Source organism: Ailuropoda melanoleuca, chromosome 1 (genome assembly GCF_002007445.2).
Source record: "Ailuropoda melanoleuca isolate Jingjing chromosome 1, ASM200744v2, whole genome shotgun sequence".
Lineage (NCBI taxonomy): Eukaryota > Metazoa > Chordata > Mammalia > Carnivora > Ursidae > Ailuropoda > Ailuropoda melanoleuca.
In genome coordinates, this window is record NC_048218.1 from 94,528,689 (window position 1) to 94,549,747 (window position 21,059).

Below are 21,059 nucleotides of genomic sequence, written 5' to 3' on the forward strand. Positions count from 1 at the left end.
CCTTGTTTTATAGGGATCTTAGGGATGTGGGCTTATTGATTTTTCAGCCTCCCCTCTGGGGGAGGAGCCTGCCGCACTGATACTGAGGCAACCCTCTTTGGGTAGAGTCTCCATGTCCCCTGCGAGGGTGGATAGTGGTGGGCACACTGTGAGCTGGTCTTTCCAGGCTTTTGTTCTCTGGCGGCTTTCCCTGGCTGTTTGCTGTGCCTCTTCTGAGAGTCAGAGCAGCAGTGGCCGAATCTCAGCCTCTGTCTCAGTACAGATGGATCGTGGACTGTTCTCCACTGATGATCTGGCCACTTTAACTCTGTTTCTATCGGTGCTGCTCAACCCTGCAGCATCCCGGTATTTGCGCCCCACACTGGGCGTCCCAGCCCTCACTTCCTCTGTCCTTTCTGTTTCTAACACCTCCAGCTGCTAGATGCCAGCCGCTAGCAGCCAGCCACGCCCACACGCTCCCAGAGCTCCTGGTCTCAGTCTGGTTCCAGTGAGCACACCGGAGCTCCCTTTCAGTCTGGTGGCGTGCGTCCCCCGGCTCATGGTCTCAGTCTGCTGTCTCACGGGTGCCGGTCCGCGGGTCTGCCCACTCCTCTGTGCAGGTGGCTACCACTTCCTGGTGCCTGAATGCAGTGGCTCCCTCCCCCTTCCATTTATCTTCTGATATCTGTGCGCGGTTTCATGGCTCCCCGCTTCCTAACTCAATACACAGCACTGGAGATGTTCATTTGTAGAGATCCTGATTTATCTTCCTGTGTCTCATGATGATTCTGTGGATGTTCAGGCTGGTCTGGTACCTATTCAACTCGACTCAGGGGACCGGCTGAAAAAGGGGTCCCCTACTCCTCCACCATCTTAATGCCAATGGTTGTCATTTTAAAGGTATATAGTTGTATCCCCTTGTGGTTTATGTGGTAGGGCTTTTTTTAAAATGATTTTTTTATTATATTTTGTTTGCCATCATACAGTACATCTCCGGTTTCCGATGTAAAGTTTGATGATTCGTTAGTTGTGTATAACACCCAGGGCACCATGCAATACGTGTATGTGGCAGGGCTTTAACTTCATTCGAATACTCTTCTCATTATTCCTTTGCAACTGCTGTCCATGCTGTTTATATCTCTTGTAAAGTGTAATGCCCATAACAGTCTTTTAGGTATGACATTCAGTAGTTTGTCCCCGTCAATTATTCAGTCTTCAATAAATATTTGTTTTAATTTTGAGGAAAATCTGGTGAGGAAGTCTTATTCTAAAAGTTATTTCACCCTTTATTTATGTGGCATGACCTTTTAAGCAAGGAATGGTGCCAAGGTCCCAAAAGCCAGAATACAGACCTAGTTCATTGACTAACTAGTAGTTTGTTTGTGAGCAAATCCCGTAAAATATCTGATCTACATTTTTTCATTGCAAAATATTGAGTTTAGAATAAGCAATCAGTAGTTCCAATACTTTGTTGTCTGGAACATAAGCCTTTGGTTCAAGGCTTTGCTCATTAAATTAGGTAAATTTTTACTTCAGAGAGGAGTCCTGGATAAAAGTACATTCGTGTGCATCTATGATTGAGTTTTTTGTACAGTATATCTGTGTCAAACTGGAAAGAGGTTTCTGGTGCCCAGGTGCCAGTTTGTTTTGACCTTTACTCTTTAATGTTTTTCATCACTTAATTAAATTATAGACGTAAGATGTCACGCCCATCAAATTTGTTAAGACACAAAGCTGAATAATTTATAAATATTTTGGAGTGTTCTGATATATACATTACATATATTGGGAAATGCAGTTATCCATAGACAGCCAGATTATCAAATTTTATTGCCTTTGCAAACTGGGAGAGAGGCCATATAGAGTAATGGTTAAGAACATTGACTTGGGGAGATGGACTCCTTGGGTTCAAATTCCTCTTCTGCATTTACTACCTGAATGACTTTGAACAGGTTGATTTACTTCTTTGTGCCTCAGTTTTTCTCATCTGTAAAAGTAAGATAATACTGGTGCCTATTTAACATACCTATGAATATTTAATACCCCAAATTAGTTAGAGTGGAGCCTGGTACATTTTAAGCTTTGTATCAATGCTACATACTATTATCATTAAGAAGGCCCTGACTTTTACATGATGACTCCATGAGCTGTTATGGTCTGGAAGGGCTGTAGCTACTTATATCCTTGATTGAAAAGTGCTACCTTCTCAATAATTTGGGACTATCCTCTGGAACCAGATGCATAATCTTGATCTTTGAGAATTCCTGTATTTCCTTGCCTTCTATACGAGATGGGCCATATCAGACCTCATTAATTGGGTGATAAATGGGACAGCCAGAACATACTATGTTCATATTGTGGGAACATACTATGTTCATATTATCACCCTACTGGCTTGGTGAAAGTTTAAAAGAATGTCTTTAGGTTCCCTTAGTACTTATCAACATATTACCTAGGCTGTAGTATAAAACACACATTCATAAATCAGTGCTTTTTTTTGAAAAAGATTTGTTTACTTGAGAGAAAGAGAGAACATGATGGGGAGAGGGGCAGAGGGAGAAGGAGAAAGAGAATCTTCAAGCAGATTCCCCACTAAGTGTGGAGCCTGATGCAGGGTTTGATTCCAGGATCCTGAGATCATGACCTAAACTGAAACTAAGAGTCAGCCACTTAACCAACTGAGCCACCCAGGGGCCCGCATAAATTAGTTTTTTAAATAGTGTAGTACATTTCATGGACTCCATGTGGCTTCTGCAAGAACACTGACTTCTATCATAACTTGGATTTTCATCCTAAACGAAACATAGTAGGACCTGAAATTGAAAAATCTTGTGTGGGGGTGCCTGGATGGCTCAGGTCCTGATCCCAGGGTCCTGGGATGGAGCCCCACATCTGGCTTGCCTGCTCAGCAGGGAGTCTGCTTCTCCCTCTCCTATGCCCCTACCCTGCTTGTGCTCTCTCTCTCTCAAAAAAAATAAATAAATAAAAATTTTAAAAAAAGAAAAATCTTGTGTGATGTTAATTTGGTTTACAAAATTATTTTAGTAGATTAAGATTCTATTATGCAATCATACTTCTGTGAATTAGAGGCACAACTTTGGTTTCATCATTAATTTTGCATACTCACTCGATTGTGAAATAAATCCAGACCTCATCTGGGAAAATTTCAGATAATAAATTTTAGTCTTATAATTGCTTCTTTCTTGTTTTGTAGAACTCCACAGGAGCAACTTCAAAACATGCTACTGGATACATTCATACCTCAATGTAAAACTGCTAGTGAGGCACGGTGTTCCCAGAATGAAAGTGATGAAGATAGTGATGGTTAGTTCAGACTTGATTAGATATTTTCTAATTTATTATTTCAAATTTTACACACTAAACATTAGTCAGCATCTGCTTTTGGTTTTTTTACTATGTTATCCTCAACTGGGCTATGCACTCTTTGTCTCTAGATCAGACTCAAGCACACTCCTCTTCCCATTCCATAGATTTACTTTGTCTTAAAATAAATCATTTTGTTTATTTAAACACTGAATGTTAAGAAAATGTGTATTTTAACTTGAGCTGGGGAAATTGATAGCATTTACATATCAGTGTGGATGCACAAGAGAACATTATTCTTTTATTGTTGACTATGTTATTTGAAGATAGGGAATTATCAGGTGAAGTATATTCTTTGATGATATTATTTCCTAATCTTATATCCTAGTTGAGGAGACCAAAGTACAATACCCAGAGCTTTTTCTGCCAGTAGAAGAATTAAACATAGAGAGACCTGAGCCATCTCTAAAAATAGTTGAACTGGATGATGTAAGTGCATAATGACTACTCTATTACTTAATAAACAAGAAATTCATAACATGTAATTACAACTACATAGTATTTTCAACAAGACTTTTTTCATAATTCAATATTGTTGGAAAGGAAATTTACAAGAGTTTGAATTAAATATGTTGAAAGGAATAAAACAGTATTATTTTTAACGTAGGCAGTAAATTTGTGAGCTGTACTGATACTGTGCCATTTTTGGAAGCATGTAGTGTGGGAAATGTACTACTTTTAGCTTATAGAAATGTAGTTTAGTGTTTGTTTTATTTAGTTCTTTATGTTACCAGTCTTTTTAAACAAAAAGTAGCCTCCTAATATGGTATCTATTTAATATAAGTTGTATACATGTAATTTCTTGAATGTCATCTAATATTATTTTCTATTTAAAGGAAAAATAGTAATAATATTTAAGGGATTTAGTATAATAATAATTTGAATACAAACCTCTAGAAGATACAAAGTAGAATCAACTGGAGCTTGAGCCAGTCAGGGGTAGAGCTTATGCTGAAAGTTTAAGTTTTGACAAACTTAGCACATTTCTGACTTGCTAGTCATCTGGTAGCTAAATGTACTACTTGTCCTTGATAATTCTCTCCCTATGGCTGTCACAGAAAAAGACTAGAAGGGAAGAAATATCTCTTTAAGTAATACTTTCTTCTTTCGGTTAATAGCTTCTCCTCTATGTGCATGTGTGCCTAGAGACATTTTAATTCTCCTCTGGATAAATTTAAGATATTTAACAAATAAGCACAAGTGCTTACATATGTATGTGTGTTTCTCTCTATTTTGTTGATGCACAGAGTAAGCTTATAACATGCTATGCAGAGAACTAAAAACATTTCAGTCACTAGCCTACTTGGCACTCAGTAGTTACATAATCAAATGGCTGTTAGTGTCATTTCTAGGTGTGATAGTAGTGATAAAATGGCTGACAAAGCAAATGCCCTCAACAAATAGTTGTTGAATTTGTTTAGTTCTTCTAGAACTAATGTTCTGTGGCACATAGCCAGAAAGCTAATGACATTCTTTGTAGGAAGAAAATTCTCTAAATACTACATACAAGTTAGCTGGTTAATGTAAAATACATTTATTGAACATACTAATATTATACTACATGCATTTAATAAGACTTACGAAGAGGAATTTGAAGAACCAGGAGACATAGTGCCCTATAAAGTTGAGTTAGCAGATGCAGACAGTCAACAAAGGTAAGATCTTTCTAATTCACTTTTGATGCTTATTAAAAACCTACCCCCAAATCAACTATCTCTTTAAATGAGAAATTCATGATGTTATACACAACTAATAAATCATCGAACTTTACATCAGAAACCAGGGATGTACTGTATGGTGACTAACATAATATAATAAAAAACATTAAAAAAAAAAGAATTCTTGATATAAAAAACATGTGACTTCAATGTTAGAATATATTCTACTAAAGCCGCGTTTAAATTTGTGTACAATATTGCTAATATTTGCCAGCATTCAGTAATTAGAAAAGTGGCTGTAATGATACATTTATATTCTTACCTAATATCTGGATTACTTAATAGATAACTTCTGACTTCACCATTATTATTTGAAATGGCTTACCAAGGATGACATATGTCATATGAGCTTTCTTCTTTTCTCCAAAGATACTCTTTGGATTTTTCTTATTTCAGTTTGCTATGAACCCTAAATAAAAACAGATATATTAATGATTAGTTTGAAAGACAAAAAGAACTCCCAAACTATAGATTACTTACTAGGTAGATTAAACAAGTGAAGTATAATAGTTCACTTTATAACTTTTTTTAGAATTTTGTCATTTCCAAGTGAAAAATAATATCTAGCTGTATCTGTTAGTAACGATAAAAGGGCTCCTTTGCTGTTGAAACTGTAGCTAGGGTTTCATGTGTTTTGACTACAAAGTATTAAATTGGGTAAAGAGCAGAGTGAAGTTCCTATTAAGTAGCCCCTACATCAATTTTTTGTTTATATGTTCAGATCAACTTAGGCCCTATCAGCATTTTGGAACAGCCGTGGGCCTAAGGGATGCCCTTGGACCTGAAAGCCCCATGTTTGGAGACATAGACCCAGATACCTAGCAGCAAATGTGCTTTTGGCAGGAGATAACCTTTTAGTCAGTAGATAAGAGATTTGTATGGACTACTGTATTCCTAAGGAAATGAATGACATATCTGCTCTCTAATTTGATTCTTTTATATATCTTATCACAAGTCCTGCTTTGACCTCCATGTAGGGTATTACAGAAGGCAGAGAAAGTTACTGATCATGGTTTGGCACTGGTTTTGCATCTTGGGTTTGGAGGTGCCTATAGAGTTCCTTCTTTCCTTTTTTTAAGATTTTATTTATTTGTCTGAGAGAAAGAAAGAGAGAGCACAAGCAGGGGGAGCAGCCGTCAGGAGGAGAAGCAGGCTCCCTGCTAAGCAAAGAGCCAGATGCAGGACTCCATGTCCTGGGATCATGACCTGAGCAAAAGGCAGACGCTTAACATGCTGTGCCACCCAGGTGTCCCATGTTTCTTCTTTTCTAAGAAGAACCATAAAGAATCATAAGTGACACAGGAACATCAATTTTTATGGTGATACTATGTAAAGCTTGAAAAAAATATTGGATATTATTGAATATATCATTCAATTCATAGAAAATGTTATTTAAATTGTATGTATGCTAGTATATAGTAACCATCATTAAAAATTGAAAATAAATATCACATATGGCTTTTTGACTCTGATAGTTCATTGACAAACAAAAAGTTTATTTAAGTAATAAAACCCTGGTTTTATCAGATTTCAGTGAGCTTAAAAGGTAGCTCTCCATTTTTAGAAGAAAGAATATAAAGAAGCAAACTTATTTCAGAATATTTTTTAAAAAAAGTTTTCACTTGACATTGTTCAGTTAAATCAGATTTGGCCCAGTTGCCTCTTTCTTTAAAATCCATAATACTAATATTTAGTTACTTGTGGTTTAGAATGTGTCCACAGTAAGGTTAAAAAAAATATTAAATTAATGTGAATAACCCTATTCCCTAAAGGTTTTACTGTATTTGTTTTAATAAGATGGGCCTTTTTACTTTCTTTTCTATACCATTTCTTTCAACTCTTCTCTTTTGCTTGTCCTGAAACATGAAAGTTGCACATTTCATGATTATCAGAACACTTTTCTATATGAAACTGACATCCGTCAACATCATGTTTTCACCAAGGGAAAAACAGAGTTCTTACATCTTCATCTGAACAACAGCTCTTCTTACTGTAAAAATAACTCAAAAGGTAACTTTTTTTTCTTATGTATTAATATTATTAACAATGAATGTTGGCAAGTTAATAAAACCAGTAGGTATTGCAGTATGTGAAAGGTTTACCTATTATGCTGTTTATTTTAAGCCCAGAAAATTTAGTACTTAGAAAAACTTGGTTGAAAATAAATAATTTTCTAGCAAATACTCTTTTCAGTCAATGGGCAACAATGTCTGTATTCAGAAGGAAAGCAGCCAATGTTGGCTGGTGTCTCTAAAAGTTATTGTGGACTGAGCTAGCATTTCAAAGGTGACATGGGTGGGATTTTAGTAATGAAAATCTAATTGGCACCCTGTTGCCCTCCCTTGCATTAAATCTTCTCCCAAAATATTTGAATTTGATGTAAATTTTCACATAATTGATAAAACCAAACCAAACAAATCGTCACATTTATATATCTACATTGTTATTACTAGTAGTTTCCTTAGAATTTATAGATTAGAATGCTGTATGCAAATGTCTGGTTTCAATTTCTAGATGGTGAGAGCACCATTTAAAGACAGTCACAATAAATTATCTTGGTCTGGGAGTCAAATTTCATTTCCATTTCTGCCTTAAATCATTGTGTGAACTTAAACATGTCACTTGCTTTCTTCGATCGCATTTTCCTAAACTAAAACATAGGAACTAGATTGTTTCTAATCTGCCTTTCAAATATTATTTTTTATCTATTTAGGATTTTCAGAAAAACAAATATATCTAATATGAAGGATTTGAGAGATACTTGAGATCATTATTTAAAATAACTAGCTGTAAAACTGATGATTACCTTCTGATTGGGTAGTAGAGAACCATAATCTGTGGTAACCCTGCTGGTCTTGACATCTGCAACTAATAAGCCTCTAAATTATGATGACCAACTATGAACTATATCCATATGGGAATTTAGGACTTTACAAGGCTCCAAAAAGATATTTTCTTACCTACCTGGAGCATGGTGTTCCAGTTGCCTTTGGGAAAATGCTGAATATAAATACTCATTAAGTGTTACTTTAAAGATACTTAATTTATGTAAATAGACTTTATTTTTTAGAGCAGTTTTAGGTTCACAGCAAAATTGGGCAGGAAATACAGAACGTTCCCCCATACATTGTGCCTTCACAAACTCATAGCTCTTCCTACTATCAACTTCCCAAACGAGAGTAGTACATTTGCTACAATCAACAAACATACGTTGACACACTGTTATCACCCAAAGTCCATAGTTCACATTAGGGTTCACTCTTGGTATTGTACATTCTGTGGGCTTAGACAAATTTATAATGACATGTATCTACCATTATAGTATCATAAAAAATCATTATATTGCCCTAAAAATACTCTGTGCCCTGCCTTTTTATGTTACCACCCTCCCTCCTAACTCCTGGCAACTACTGATCTTTTTACTTTATAATTTAGCCTTTTCCAGAATGTCATGGAGCTGGAATGATACAGTATGTAATCTTTTCATATTGACTTTTTTCACCTAGTAATATGCACTTAAAGGTGCCTCCATGTCTTTTCATGGCTTGATANGCTTTTTTTTTTTTTTTTTTTTTTAGTACTGAATAATCCTTCATTGTCTGGGTGTATCACAATTTATTTATATATTCACCTATTGAAGGACAACTTGGTTGATTTTGAGTTTTGGCAATTATGAATAAAGCTGCTATAAACATCCATGTATATTTGAACATAACTTTTCAACTCATTTGGGTAAATACCAAGGATTGCAATTGTTAGATCACATGGTAAGAATATGTTTAGTTTTGTAAGAAATCACCAAACTGTCTTCCAAAGTGGCTGTACCATTTTGCATTCCCATCACCAATGAATGAGAGTTCCTGTTCTCCACATTCTTGCCAGCATTTGGTATTGTCAGAGTTTTGGATTTTTGTCATTCCAAAAATTGTGGAATAGATTTCATTGTTGTTTTAACTTGCAATTCCCTAATAGCATATGATGTTGAACAGATTTTCATATGCTTATTTGCCATCTGTATATCTTCTTTGATGAAGTGTCTATTAAGGTTGTTGGCCTACTTTTTAATCGAACTCTCCACTTTCTTACTGTTGAAATTTTAGATTTTTTAATATTTGGGATAACAGTACTCTATCATATATGTGTTTTGCAAATATTTTCTCTAAGTCTATGGCTTGTCTTCTCATTCTCTTGACACTGTCTTTTACAGAACAGAATTTTAATTTTAATGACATTCACCTTATCAATTTTTTCTTTCATGGATCCTGTCCTTGGTGTGTGTCTTAAAATGTCATTAACATACCCAGGATCATCTAGATTTTTTATGTCCTAAGGGTTTTACAGTTTTGTGTTTCACATTTAGGTCTGTCACTCTTTTGAGTTAATTTTTGTGAAGGGTGGGAGGTCTGTGTCCAGATTAATTTGGGGTCATGTTGATGTCCAGTTCTAGTATCACTTACAAAGACTGTATTTTCTCTATCATTTTGCCTTTGCTGTTTGGCAAAGATCAGTTGACTGTATTTATGTGGGACTATCTATAGATTCTCCATTATGTTCCATTGATCTATTTTTCTATACTTTTACTATTACCACATTGTTTTGGTTACTATAATTGTTTAGTAGTTCTTGAAGTTGTATAGTGTCGGTCCTGTGATGTTCTTCTCCTTCCATATTGTGTTGGCTTTTCTGGGTCTTTTACCTCTCCATATAAGCTTTAGAATCAGTTTATCAATATTCACAAAATAACTTGCTAGGATTTTAATTGGGATTACACTGACTCTATAGATCAAGTTGGGAAGAAGTGACATTTTGGCAATGTTGAGTCTTCCTATTTGTGAACATGGACTATCTCTCCATTTATTTAGTTCTTTGATTTCTTTCATCAAATATTTGTAGTTTTCCTCATATAGCTTTTATACATATTTTATTAGGTTCATTCCTAAGTATTTCATTTTTTTGCTTGCTAATGGCATTGTGTTATTAGACTTTTGTATCTTGACCTCGTATCTGGCAACCTTACAATAATCACTTATTAGTTCCAGGAGTTTTTTGGTTGATTCAGATTTTGTACATAGACAATCATGCCACCTGTCAACAAAATTGGATTTAATTCTTCCTTCCCAATCTGTATACTTATTTCCTTTTCTTGTTCTATTGCATTAGCTAGGACTTGTAGTGCGATGTTGGAAAGGAGTTGTAAGAGGGGAGCTCCTTAACTAGTTCCTGATCTTAGGATTAAAACATCTAGTTTATCATTATTAAGTATGATGTTAATTCTAGGGCTTTTTATATCTTTATCAAGTTGAGGAAGTTCCCTTTCATTTCTGGTTTGCATCTACTGATATGATCCTGTGATTTTTCTTCCTTAGCCTATTGATGTGACAGATTAATTGACTTTCAAATGTTGAACCAAGGCATCTGATTTTTATGACTTAATGGGACTTCCAATGAATAGACTAAATTAAATCATACCTATACTTTCGGCATCACATTTTTAAAGATTATTAAAATGCTGCTTTGTCCCCTCTTGAGCAGCAACTGATCCTAATAATGGAATTTTGCAATATTGCAAAAATATTGCAGAGGTTAGTTGTAGACATTTACGTATAGGAAATGGCAACTCTTTGTACCAAAAAAAATCAACTAATTTCTATTCAAGTTTAGGAAGAAAATACAGCATTTTAATGGAAGTTTCCTTAAACTGAATAGCTTTTTATAAAGTTTTGCTTGTAAACGTATTTCTCTGATATACAAGTTACTGTATTTCTGATAGTACTTGTGTGATTTAAGAGGTGATAGTTGTTAGAAATGGAGGTTCTAAATACTATGTGTAATTGCCAAGTGATACAAACATTTGATTGCAACGAGTAAGTCCTTCGGGCAGCAAGGCAGAATTTACATCACTGGAAAGTATTTTAGTCATAGCCTTTACTATTGTATACCATCTATTTATAGAGATAAGATATTTATATTGGAAAGAGCATAGAGATAATCAGATGAAGCTATATTCAATTTGGATAATGATATACATATTTTTATTTAAAATGAGTGCAATATGGTGCAAAAATTGTTAAAGGATTTTTATTCTTTCTAAAATTTAGACCAATGTTTCACAACCCTGGCTGCACATTATAATCACCTGGAAAACTTGGTGGATGGAGGTGAAAAAAAACAGTGCTTGAATCCCACTCCCAGTGTCTGATTTAATTGGTTTGGGGTCAGGCTTATATACACTGACAATTTTAAAGAGTACCTTCAGATGATTCCATTGTGCACCCAGGTTGAAAACCAATGATCTAAAGCAACTCATTTATTTAAAGCAGACATAAGGAGGTGGTGACTAATATAATCTTGCTCAATTTGTAGCTTTCCAGATGCAGGTGTCCCCACTGAAACATTTTCTGTGCCCCTAACTTGTACTGTTCCTTCATCTTCAGATTTCCCCTTGCCCTCACCTCATCACCAGGTATGCTAAGGTAAAGAGGCAAAATGTGGAAATACGGTTCTCTCTGCATTATTTTTCATAAATTGCCACTGTAAAACTTGAGTGGGAGAGGATGTGGGAAAGGGGGAATTGAACCACAGGCTGAAATAAAAATGTGCATCAATTTTGAAATTTCATTACAAAATAAAATCTTACCTCTTTCTATTAGTCTGGTTCATCAAAGTTTGAATACATCAGTAAATTATGATTATCATTTATAAACATAAGCAGAGTAAAAGTATTTTACCACTGAGATCTTAGTAAAGAAATGTTGCTAAAATAGTGCTTATTGATAAAGGTTTATACCACAGAAGTTTTGGTTTATTAACAGTTTAATCAGCTTATTTAACGTTCATAAATAATTGTTTTCAACAGCAGGAACTTCAAATGCAAAATTTGACATCAGTGTGGATCCTGATGTTTATTCTCCTGCCATTGAGAAATTAGGGAAAAGCAGCTTTTCTGAAAGAAATTTCAAGGAGAAAATGATAGATATGAAAAGTAATCAAAAGTCTGGTGATTCCTGCGTATCACTTGAGAGCAAGGATTATTTGCCAAGTATAGATTTAGAAAAACATTCCATTAAGGAGCAATTATCTCAGGACATCAAAGAATCCTTGGAATTTAGCAATCTGAACAAGAGGCCAAACGTTGAAGATTCTAAAACTACAGAGTCACCACTGGTAAATCTCTGTTATGTTTATTGAATTAAAAATGTTATACAAAACGTCATAAGAAAATTTTATATTGACACCGTATATTCTTAAACATTACTACCTATTGAAGTTAAAATGTGCTACCTTATATTATCTTGAGATAGTTGAAGATGACTCATATGGGAAAGAATGTTAATGACCTACAGGACAAATTCTAATATGGTAAATGCCATTATAACAAACGGTTTTATGTGACAAATAACACTTTAAGGCCCACCTCATGCACCATACTAAGAGAGCTGTTACTTTTCTAAATGAAATTTATTATTATGAATAATTTAGTATAATAAATCCTTTCTAGCTTTTTACTGTATAGTCACTGGTTAAAATGAAATAAATGCAGATATGTAGATAGAACCAGTTTTTGTGGCTTAATGTTAGTATAAGGTTTTAAAGGCAGTTCCTTTAGAAACATGGCTAATAAATAGGGGCATAGTTTTCATTTCTTCTTAGAGAACAAGTAAAGTAGCTCATTGTTACATTAATGTCAAGTTTTGAAGCTATATTTGAATCTCTGCTCTATATATTAAATATCTTAGGTAATTGTGATTACCTAATACATTTTTTTAGAAATTAGGCAAATCAAATATTGTAACAACCCTTCAAAGTCATTTGAAATGAATCTCCATGGTGTCTAAAGTGAAGGTGGGACCAAAACATAGAAGAATGACTGTTGAGCTGTTGCCGCATCTGCTTGGGGAATTGGATTTTTGGGCCCACTCTGTGGCGGGTCTTCTTCCTTTTTGAAGTGCAAAGTTGGAACTGAGACCTTTGCAAAAACTTTTGATCCCTAGAAGTCTTCTCTGTCACTGAAGGACTACCCTGGGAGACATACTCACAGATGCAACAAGATGAAGAGAAACTGATTTCTGCATAGGATCTGGGACAGGTCAATAAAATATCTTACCTGAAAAATGGAAATCTTGGGCTTTCATTTAACATAGGTTTACAGTTTAGATACAGATTTCTTGCTCAGAAGCTCCAAGCCAACAAATTCACATTAATTTTAATCTGTGTCTATTGATACCTTAATGTGTCTGCCAAAAGAAATCCAATCCCTTCTAGAAGACGTTCTCACAATTTAGCCAATAATAGATCTCAAAAACAAAGCCTCATTGCAGATGAGCTTTTCTTCCTCCCCCGCCCCCAGTGAATAAAACAATCAGAATGAATTTCTGCAAGCAGAACTCTAATTTTCCAATTTCCACATGGCCTCATGAAGAGGACTAGGTGACAACCTACACGTGCACTGTCCTGTGTTATGGGAGAGGAGTCCTGAGGTGCAAGCCTTCCTGAGCTGTGCCCTAGGGGGAGACATTCTCTGCTGTAACCTAATAAAAGGCATTTGGCCAAAGCTCACAGCTATGTAATCCGTGGTAATTTGTATAATGGAAAGCAATCAAGCAGTTAAAATGAATGACATAGGACTACTTCTATTTATATGGATACATCTCAAAAATATGACATTAAAATTTAAATGTAAAAGGACACATGGAGTAAGTAAGTATTTTGGGAAACATTTAAGAAATTTATAACTTTTTATGGATACATTGAGATGTAGTAATAGTCAAAACGTGCATTGGAATTAAGTATGTCTACTTCAATGCAATAATACAATTAGCTCTAAAGTCTATTTTTTTTTGGTATGGCTATCTGAAGCAAATTTTTTTTTAAGATTTTATTTATTTATTTATTTATTTGAGAGGGTGGGGGAGGGGCAGAGAGAATCTGGAGAAGACTACACGCTGAGCGTGGAGCCAGACAGGGGGCTCAATTCCACTACTTCAAGATCACGACCCAAGCTGAAACCAAGAGTCAGACATTCGACTGACTGTGCCACACAGGTGCTCGTGAAACAAATATTTTTAATTACTGATATTAAATTGTGTGATCAAGTCATGTCATATGTAATACATATCTACATATTTAAAGTATTTCATAATTAAAATTGAAATGTTACAAAACTACTAACCATATTTTAATTCCTTATACTACTATTGTAAAAAAAAAAAGTAAATGATTATGTCATATAGAGAATGGTGCTTTATATACAGCAGTAGAATCTACTTTGCTTTCATCCGTGATGACTAGACATGAACTGTTTTTATTCTCTTCCTGCTCTAGTAGAAGCCATTCCTTGAGCAGAGGCTACTTAAAAATCTATTTTGCTTTTTATCTTGATGAAGTCCTCAAACTTTACATCAGAAACCAGGGATGTACTGTATGGTGACTAACATAATATAATAAAAAACATTATAAAATTTTTTTAAAAAATCTATTTTGCTGTAGTAGAAAATTTAAGAGTGAGCAGTAGGGGCGATTTTTAGCAGTAGAATTACTTGACTTCCACTTGAGTGCACGATAGTTCATTTTGCGCTTCACTTTTCAGAAACTGAGTCCTTCATAAAAGTGGAAGCTATGGATTTCAGTACCAGGTTGTAGAGCAGCAGCAGGGGGTAGGGTTGGGTGCCAGGAAGAACATAGACTAATTAGGGGCTCTTGGTTCTGGTTCTGAAACCACCGGTAGTTAACTTTGTGAGTTTGGGAAACAAGCCAACCCAATTCCTTCTTACCTCTCAACTGATGCTTTAAAAAAAAATCCCAGATTTGCAGTTGTCTAATCCATATAAGAGCTGCACTAGAGCTGAAGGGGTGCTGTAAATTGATAATCAGTGTCCGGGACAGCCAGGGAAGATGCCATGAGTAGAGCCAACTTGGACTTGTCTTTGAAGGGGGTGCTTTATCAGTCACTAGCTTTGTTTTGTAATATTTTATCATTTATCTGATTTATACATTTGAATTGAGTTATAATATTTTTTGTGTGTTGTTTATTACTCTGAAACAGACTGCATTTGGACATTAATTAGATCCGTTAGGGAACTGTTAAGTACCGAGAGAACTCTGATTACGTTTTAAGCCCATCTAGAGCTCTCACTTCCGAATCTCTGATCTGTTTCTTACTAGACTCAAGTATGTTTTAATCCCATTAATATTCTTCCCTAGGATGAAAGCATATCACAAAATGAATTCATAGGATGGAGAAATAAGCCTAGGCTTCACATCAGCCAGACCTAGGTCTGCTAGTTTCTAATTGTATGAACTTCTCGAATTACTTAGCTTGCTCTTGCTTCAGTTTTACTACATTAATGTTTGCTTCATGATGAGTATTTTGTTAACTTGGATTTTGTCTATGGCCAGATTTATTCCCCTTGGTATTCTACTTTCATCTTTGAAATTAGTTTATGTATAAACAAAGATACTAATTCAAAAACACAGCATATGAGGGAGATTCCGTTTTCCAGAGTAACTTATGCACAAAGACACTAAGGGAAGAAAGTAAAAGAAGGGAGAAAGGAGAACTTTTTCTTTTGTGAACTTCTGTCCTCCTTGGGTTGATGGCAACTTTCGGATAATTATAATTGCAGTTTATATATTTTTCAGAACTTACTATATATAAATGTTGTGTTAGAACCTAAATCTGATGAGGGCAGAATCTGTGCCAAGAATACAGTAGGTGCTCAATGAATGAATGTGCTGCTTTATGTTGATGAGATAAAACAAACTTAATTTTGTTGAATATTTTGTTTCCTAGTTGTTACAAGAAATAGCCCTCAGAAGTAAGCCTATAACTGAACAATATCAAGGACTTGAAAGATTCTTTATTTTTGATAAAAATGAAAGACTCAACTTACTTCCTTCTCATAGCTTAGAATGCAGCTATTCCAGTACTAGGATTACAATTGCAGGTAAATTCAGACATGAAATCAGATGGCCTGTGGACCAACCTAACAATTTTCTGATACTTTTTTTTTTAAACAGCTCATCCTCATTTTAGGAAATACTGGGCTATTCTATTCAATAAGTTAAGTCATTTTCTGCTTCACCAGCTGAAATTATTAACCCCGTGTGAGTTGCCACATATTTATATTTAAGGCTACTCTCAGAATGTGAGAGAACATAAGTATAATGAGACTGAGGAGAGATTATTTTTAGAATTTAGAAATGTAGCCTTTACTAAATTGTGAAATAGAAACTCTTTGAATCAGTCCATTAGCTGCTAAGTGTTGTATGATGATTCTTAAATACCATCTTAAAAGCAAATCTCAAAATCTCAGGATCTGTGAGATTTTTGAAACATAGATGGAATTTCCTTCTGAAAGTTAGGTCATGGTGTCACCTATTTTCTTAGGCTTCCCATGTATTCAGATGTGTTTATTCATGTACTGACCATTATACTTTATATTGTTATATACTTAAAAAAGTCTTTGTTTTTATTCAAATGTGTGTGTAGTATCTTTGCAATTTAGAGTTTATTTCTTTTTATTATGCTATGCAAATCTCATGTTTTTTATTGTATAATTATGAGATTTCTGTCTTTTATAATATATACCTCACTGTTATCAATGATCCTTAGTTAGCTAAGTATTTTCCAGTAAGACGATAAATAAAATAAAGCAGTAACATGGATTTCTCTCCTTTTTAAGATTTAAGTTAGTTTGCCATTTTTCCATTTCAGAACACAGGGAGTGGATCCCAGACCATAGCATAAGTGCATATGCTGATAGTGCAGTCGCCTTGGGTGTTCTGCCAAGTGCCCAGAGCCCATCAACGAGTAGAACACAACAAAAGATGGGTAAGATCAGCTGGAAGGCCACAGTGCCGTGCTGATGACTCACTGTGTTTTTTAGTTTGTCTCTGAGCAGTTTAGTAGGTACCTGAAAATTAGTTTTTGCAGTTTCATAATGAGAACTTATTCATTTTAACTGGCTGCCTTACATTTTTCTTCCAAACCCAAAAGAGCAAGACTAGTCATGTTCTTCTCAACAGTAAGAGTTAAGTCTTGGTTATTTTTGCAACAATGTATTAGTGAATAGTATTTTTTGAAATGGAGCTCAGGGTATGGTGTATATTTTAAACAATTCTTATAAAATACATACTCAGTTTTATTACACTCTTAGGAAATGGTGGATTTGTACTAGATTTTGCATATCATCCACTTGGTTCATATTATGATCATACATAGCCATTTGTGAAAGGAATGTTTTAGGTTAAGATTGCTGTTGTAGCTGTGGTTGAGACACCTCTGTTCTACACCTAGTGCTAAATGTGGTAACCCTAGGTTCTCTATTTAAATTCATTAACTCCATTATCAAACCAAAATAATTGCAAGATTGTCTATAGGAGAACTCTTTTGACATGTTGAATCTCATCATAATATTTTCCTAGAGAGTGTATGCAGAGATTTTGGCATCATTAAAATCAGTAATTTCATTAGGTCGTTATTGTTATCTACTAACACCAGCTGCAGTAAGTTTGCTTTATGCTGAATTTCATGTGAAGTTGCTGTAGATGACTGATGAATTAAGGTAATTCAACAGACGTGTGTTGAGTATGTTGGCCTGATGCTGGGCCCCGAGGGAAGAGGGATGCATAAGTATGTTCCCTGAATTCCAGGAGCACACAGGTTTAGGAGGAACACTTGACAAAAGGGGTTATTTGCCTTCGTCTGAGAGCCATCTTCAAGCTAGAGATTTAATTACATATGATTTGTCCAAATGCCTAAGATTTATATGTCTCTCTTGCCCTAAATCCTATGATTCAAACTCCTTAGCTAGCTTAGATCCCTTTCATATGCATTTATGTTGAGAACCTGTGAGATTTAGAATTGTGTGTGTGTGTGTGTGTGTGTGTGTGTGTGTGGAAAACCATCCATTTATGATAAATGTTTTTTGGCTCTATAATTAGGTACCTGTTCTCCTGTCAATGTCTCAAGCAGCTTCAAAACTTCTGGTAGCTTCCTTCTGAGGTGGTCAAAGGAACTGTTTTAAGTTACCATATGTGCCGAAAACACATGCGTGCTATAAGAAATTTGTTACTAAGACAAATCTTTTTTTTAATATTTTTTTATTATGTTAGTCACCATACAGTACATCCTTGGTTTTTATTTTTTATTTTTATTTTTTATTTATTCGACAGAGATAGAGACAGCCAACAAGAGAGGGAACACAAGCAGGGGGAGTGGGAGAGGAAGAAGCAGGCTCCCAGCAGAGGAGCCTGATGTGGGGCTCGATCCCATAACGCCGGGATCGCGCCCTGGGCCGAAGGCAGACGCTTAACCGCTGTGCCACCCAGGCGCCCATATCCCTGGTTTTTAATGTAAAGTTCGATGATTCATTAGTTCCGTATAACACCCAGTGCACCATGTAATACGTGTCCTCCTTACTACCCATCACCAGTCTATCCCATTCCCCCACCCCCCTCCCCTCTGAAGCCCGCAGTTTGTTTCTCAGAGTCCATAGTCTCTCATGCTTCATTCCCCCTTCTGATTACCCCCTCCTTTCTTTATCCCTTTTTTCTCCTACCGATCTTCCTAGTTCTTATGTTCCATAGATGAGAGAAATCATATGATAATTGTCTTTCTCTGCTTGACTTATTTCACTTAGCATTATCTCCTCCAGTGCCGTCCATGTTGCAGCAAATGTTGAGAATTCGTTCTTTCTGATAGCTGAGTAATATTCCATTGTATATATGGACCACAACTTCTTAATCCAGTCATCTGTTGAAGGGTATCTCGGTTCCTTCCATGATTTAGCTACTGTGGACAATACTGCTATGAACATTAGGGTGCATATGGCCCTTCTCTTCAATATGTCTGTATCTTTGGGGTAAATACACAGTAGTGCAATGGCTGGGTCATAAGGTAGCTTAATTTTTAACTTTTTAGGGGACTGCCACGCTGTTTTCCAAAGTGGCTTCACCAACTTGCATTCCCACCAACAGTGTAAGAGGGATCCCCTTTCACCACATTCTCTCCAACATTTGCTGTTTCTAGCCTTGTCTGTTGTTGCCATTCTAACTGGTGTAAGGTCGTATCTCAAGGTGGTNGTATCTCAGGGTGGTTTTGATTTGAATTTCCCTGATGGCTAATGATTTTGAACATTTTTTCATGTGTCTGTTACCCATTTCTATGTCATCATTGGAAAAGTGTCTGTTCATATCTTCTGCCCTATTTTGATTTGTGTATTTGTTTCTCAGTGTATTGAGTTTGAGAAGTTCTTTGTAGATCTTGGATACCAGTCCTTTATCTGTGGTGTCCTTTGCAAATATATTCTCCCATTCCGTGGGCTGTCTCTTAGTTTTTTTGACTGTTTCCTTTGGCTGTGCAGAAGTTTTTATCTTGATGAAGTCCCATAAGTTCATTTTATCTTTTGTTTCTCTTGCCTTTGCAGATGTGTCATGAAAAAGGTTGCTTTGGCCAATGTCATAGAGTTTGCTGCCTATTTTCTCCTCTAGAATTTTGATGGATTCCTGTCTCACATTGAGGTCTTTCATCCATTTGGAGTTTATTTTTGTGTATGGTGTGAGAGAGTGGTCAAGTTTCATTCTTTTGCATGTAGCTGTCCAATTTTCCCAGCACCATTTATTGAAGAGACTGTCTTTTTTCCACCGGATGTTTTTTCCTGCTTTATCAAAGATTAGTTGCCCAAAGAGCCGAGGGTCCATTTCTGGGTTCTCTATTCTGTTCCATTGGTCTATGTGTCTGTTTTTGTTGCCAGTACCATGCTGTCTTTGTGATCACAGCTTTGTAGTACAGCTTGAAATCGGCATTGTGATGCCCCCAACTTTGTTTTTCCTTTTCAACAGTTCCATGGCAATTCGGGGCCTTTTCTGTTTCCATACAAACNCGAAATCGGCATTGTGATGCCCCCAACTTTGTTTTTCCTTTTCAACAGTTCCATGGCAATTCGGGGCCTTTTCTGTTTCCATACAAACTTAAGGACTATTTGTTCCAGTTCTTTGAAAAATGTCCTCGGTATTTTGATCGGGATAGCATTGAAAGTGTAGATTGCTCTGGGTAGCATGGACATTTTAACTATGTTAATTCTTCTGATCCATGAGCATGGAATATTTTCCATCTTTTTATGTCTTGCTTAATGTCTTTCAACAGTGATTTATAGTTTCTAGAATATAGGCCCTTTACGTCTCTGGTTAAGTTAATTCCAAGGTAACTTATGGTTTTTTGTGCTAATGTAAATGGGATGGATTCCCTAATTTCTCTTTCTTCAGTCTCGTTATTCGTGTATAGAAATGCAGCTGACTTCTGAGCATTGATTTTGTATCTCACCACATTACTTAATTGCTCTATGATTTCTAATAGTTTGGGAGTGGATTCTTTTGGGTTTTTCATATACAGTATTATGTCTTCTGCAAAGAGAGACATTTTTACTTCTTCTTTGCCAATTTGGATACCTTTGATCCCTTTTTGTTGTCTGATTGCTGTTGCAAGGACTTCTAGTACTATGTTGAATAATAGTGGCGAGAGTGGGCATCCTTGTCGTGTTCCTGATCTTAAGGGAAAGGCTTCCAGCTTTTCCCCATTGAGAATAATATTTGCTGTAGGCTTTTCATAGATGGCTTTTATGATATTGAGAAATGTACCCTCCATTCCTACACTCTAAAGGGTTTTAATCAGGAAAGGATGCTGTATTTTGTCAAATGCTTTTTCTGCATCAATTGAGAGGATCATATGGTTCTTGAGTCTTTTCTTGTTGATATGATGTATCACGCTGATCGATTTGCGAATGTTGAACCACGCTTGCATCCCATGTATGAATCCCACTTGGTCATGATGGGTAATCCTTTTAATGTACTGATGGATTCTATTAGCAAGGATTTTGTTAAGGATTTTGGCGTCCATATTCATTAGGGAAATAGTTCTGTAATTCTCCTTTGTGATGGGGTCTTTGCCTGGTTTTGGGATCGAGGTAATATTGGCCTCAT

General features: G+C 35.8%; 1 protein-coding gene across 6 annotated transcripts in view; it reads left to right on the forward strand.

The window, feature by feature from the left end:
* ZBBX (zinc finger B-box domain containing) overlaps positions 1 to 13,178 on the forward strand; it is a 148,370-nt gene extending 135,192 nt beyond the window's left edge. For 5 of the 6 annotated variants that reach the window (XM_034663459.1, XM_034663455.1, XM_034663466.1 and 2 more), the window contains 5 exons: positions 3,194 to 3,303; positions 3,692 to 3,792; positions 4,939 to 5,018; positions 6,952 to 7,091; positions 13,073 to 13,178. In XM_034663459.1, the coding sequence (XP_034519350.1) occupies positions 3,194 to 3,303; positions 3,692 to 3,792; positions 4,939 to 5,018; positions 6,952 to 7,091; positions 13,073 to 13,155 (514 nt within the window). In that variant the 3' untranslated portion in view covers positions 13,156 to 13,178. Of the gene's footprint in view, positions 1 to 3,193; positions 3,304 to 3,691; positions 3,793 to 4,938; positions 5,162 to 6,951; positions 7,092 to 13,072 lie in introns of those variants that run through there. The other variant, XM_034663479.1, reaches the window with a different exon arrangement.
* The last annotated feature ends 7,881 nt before the right edge of the window (positions 13,179 to 21,059 follow it).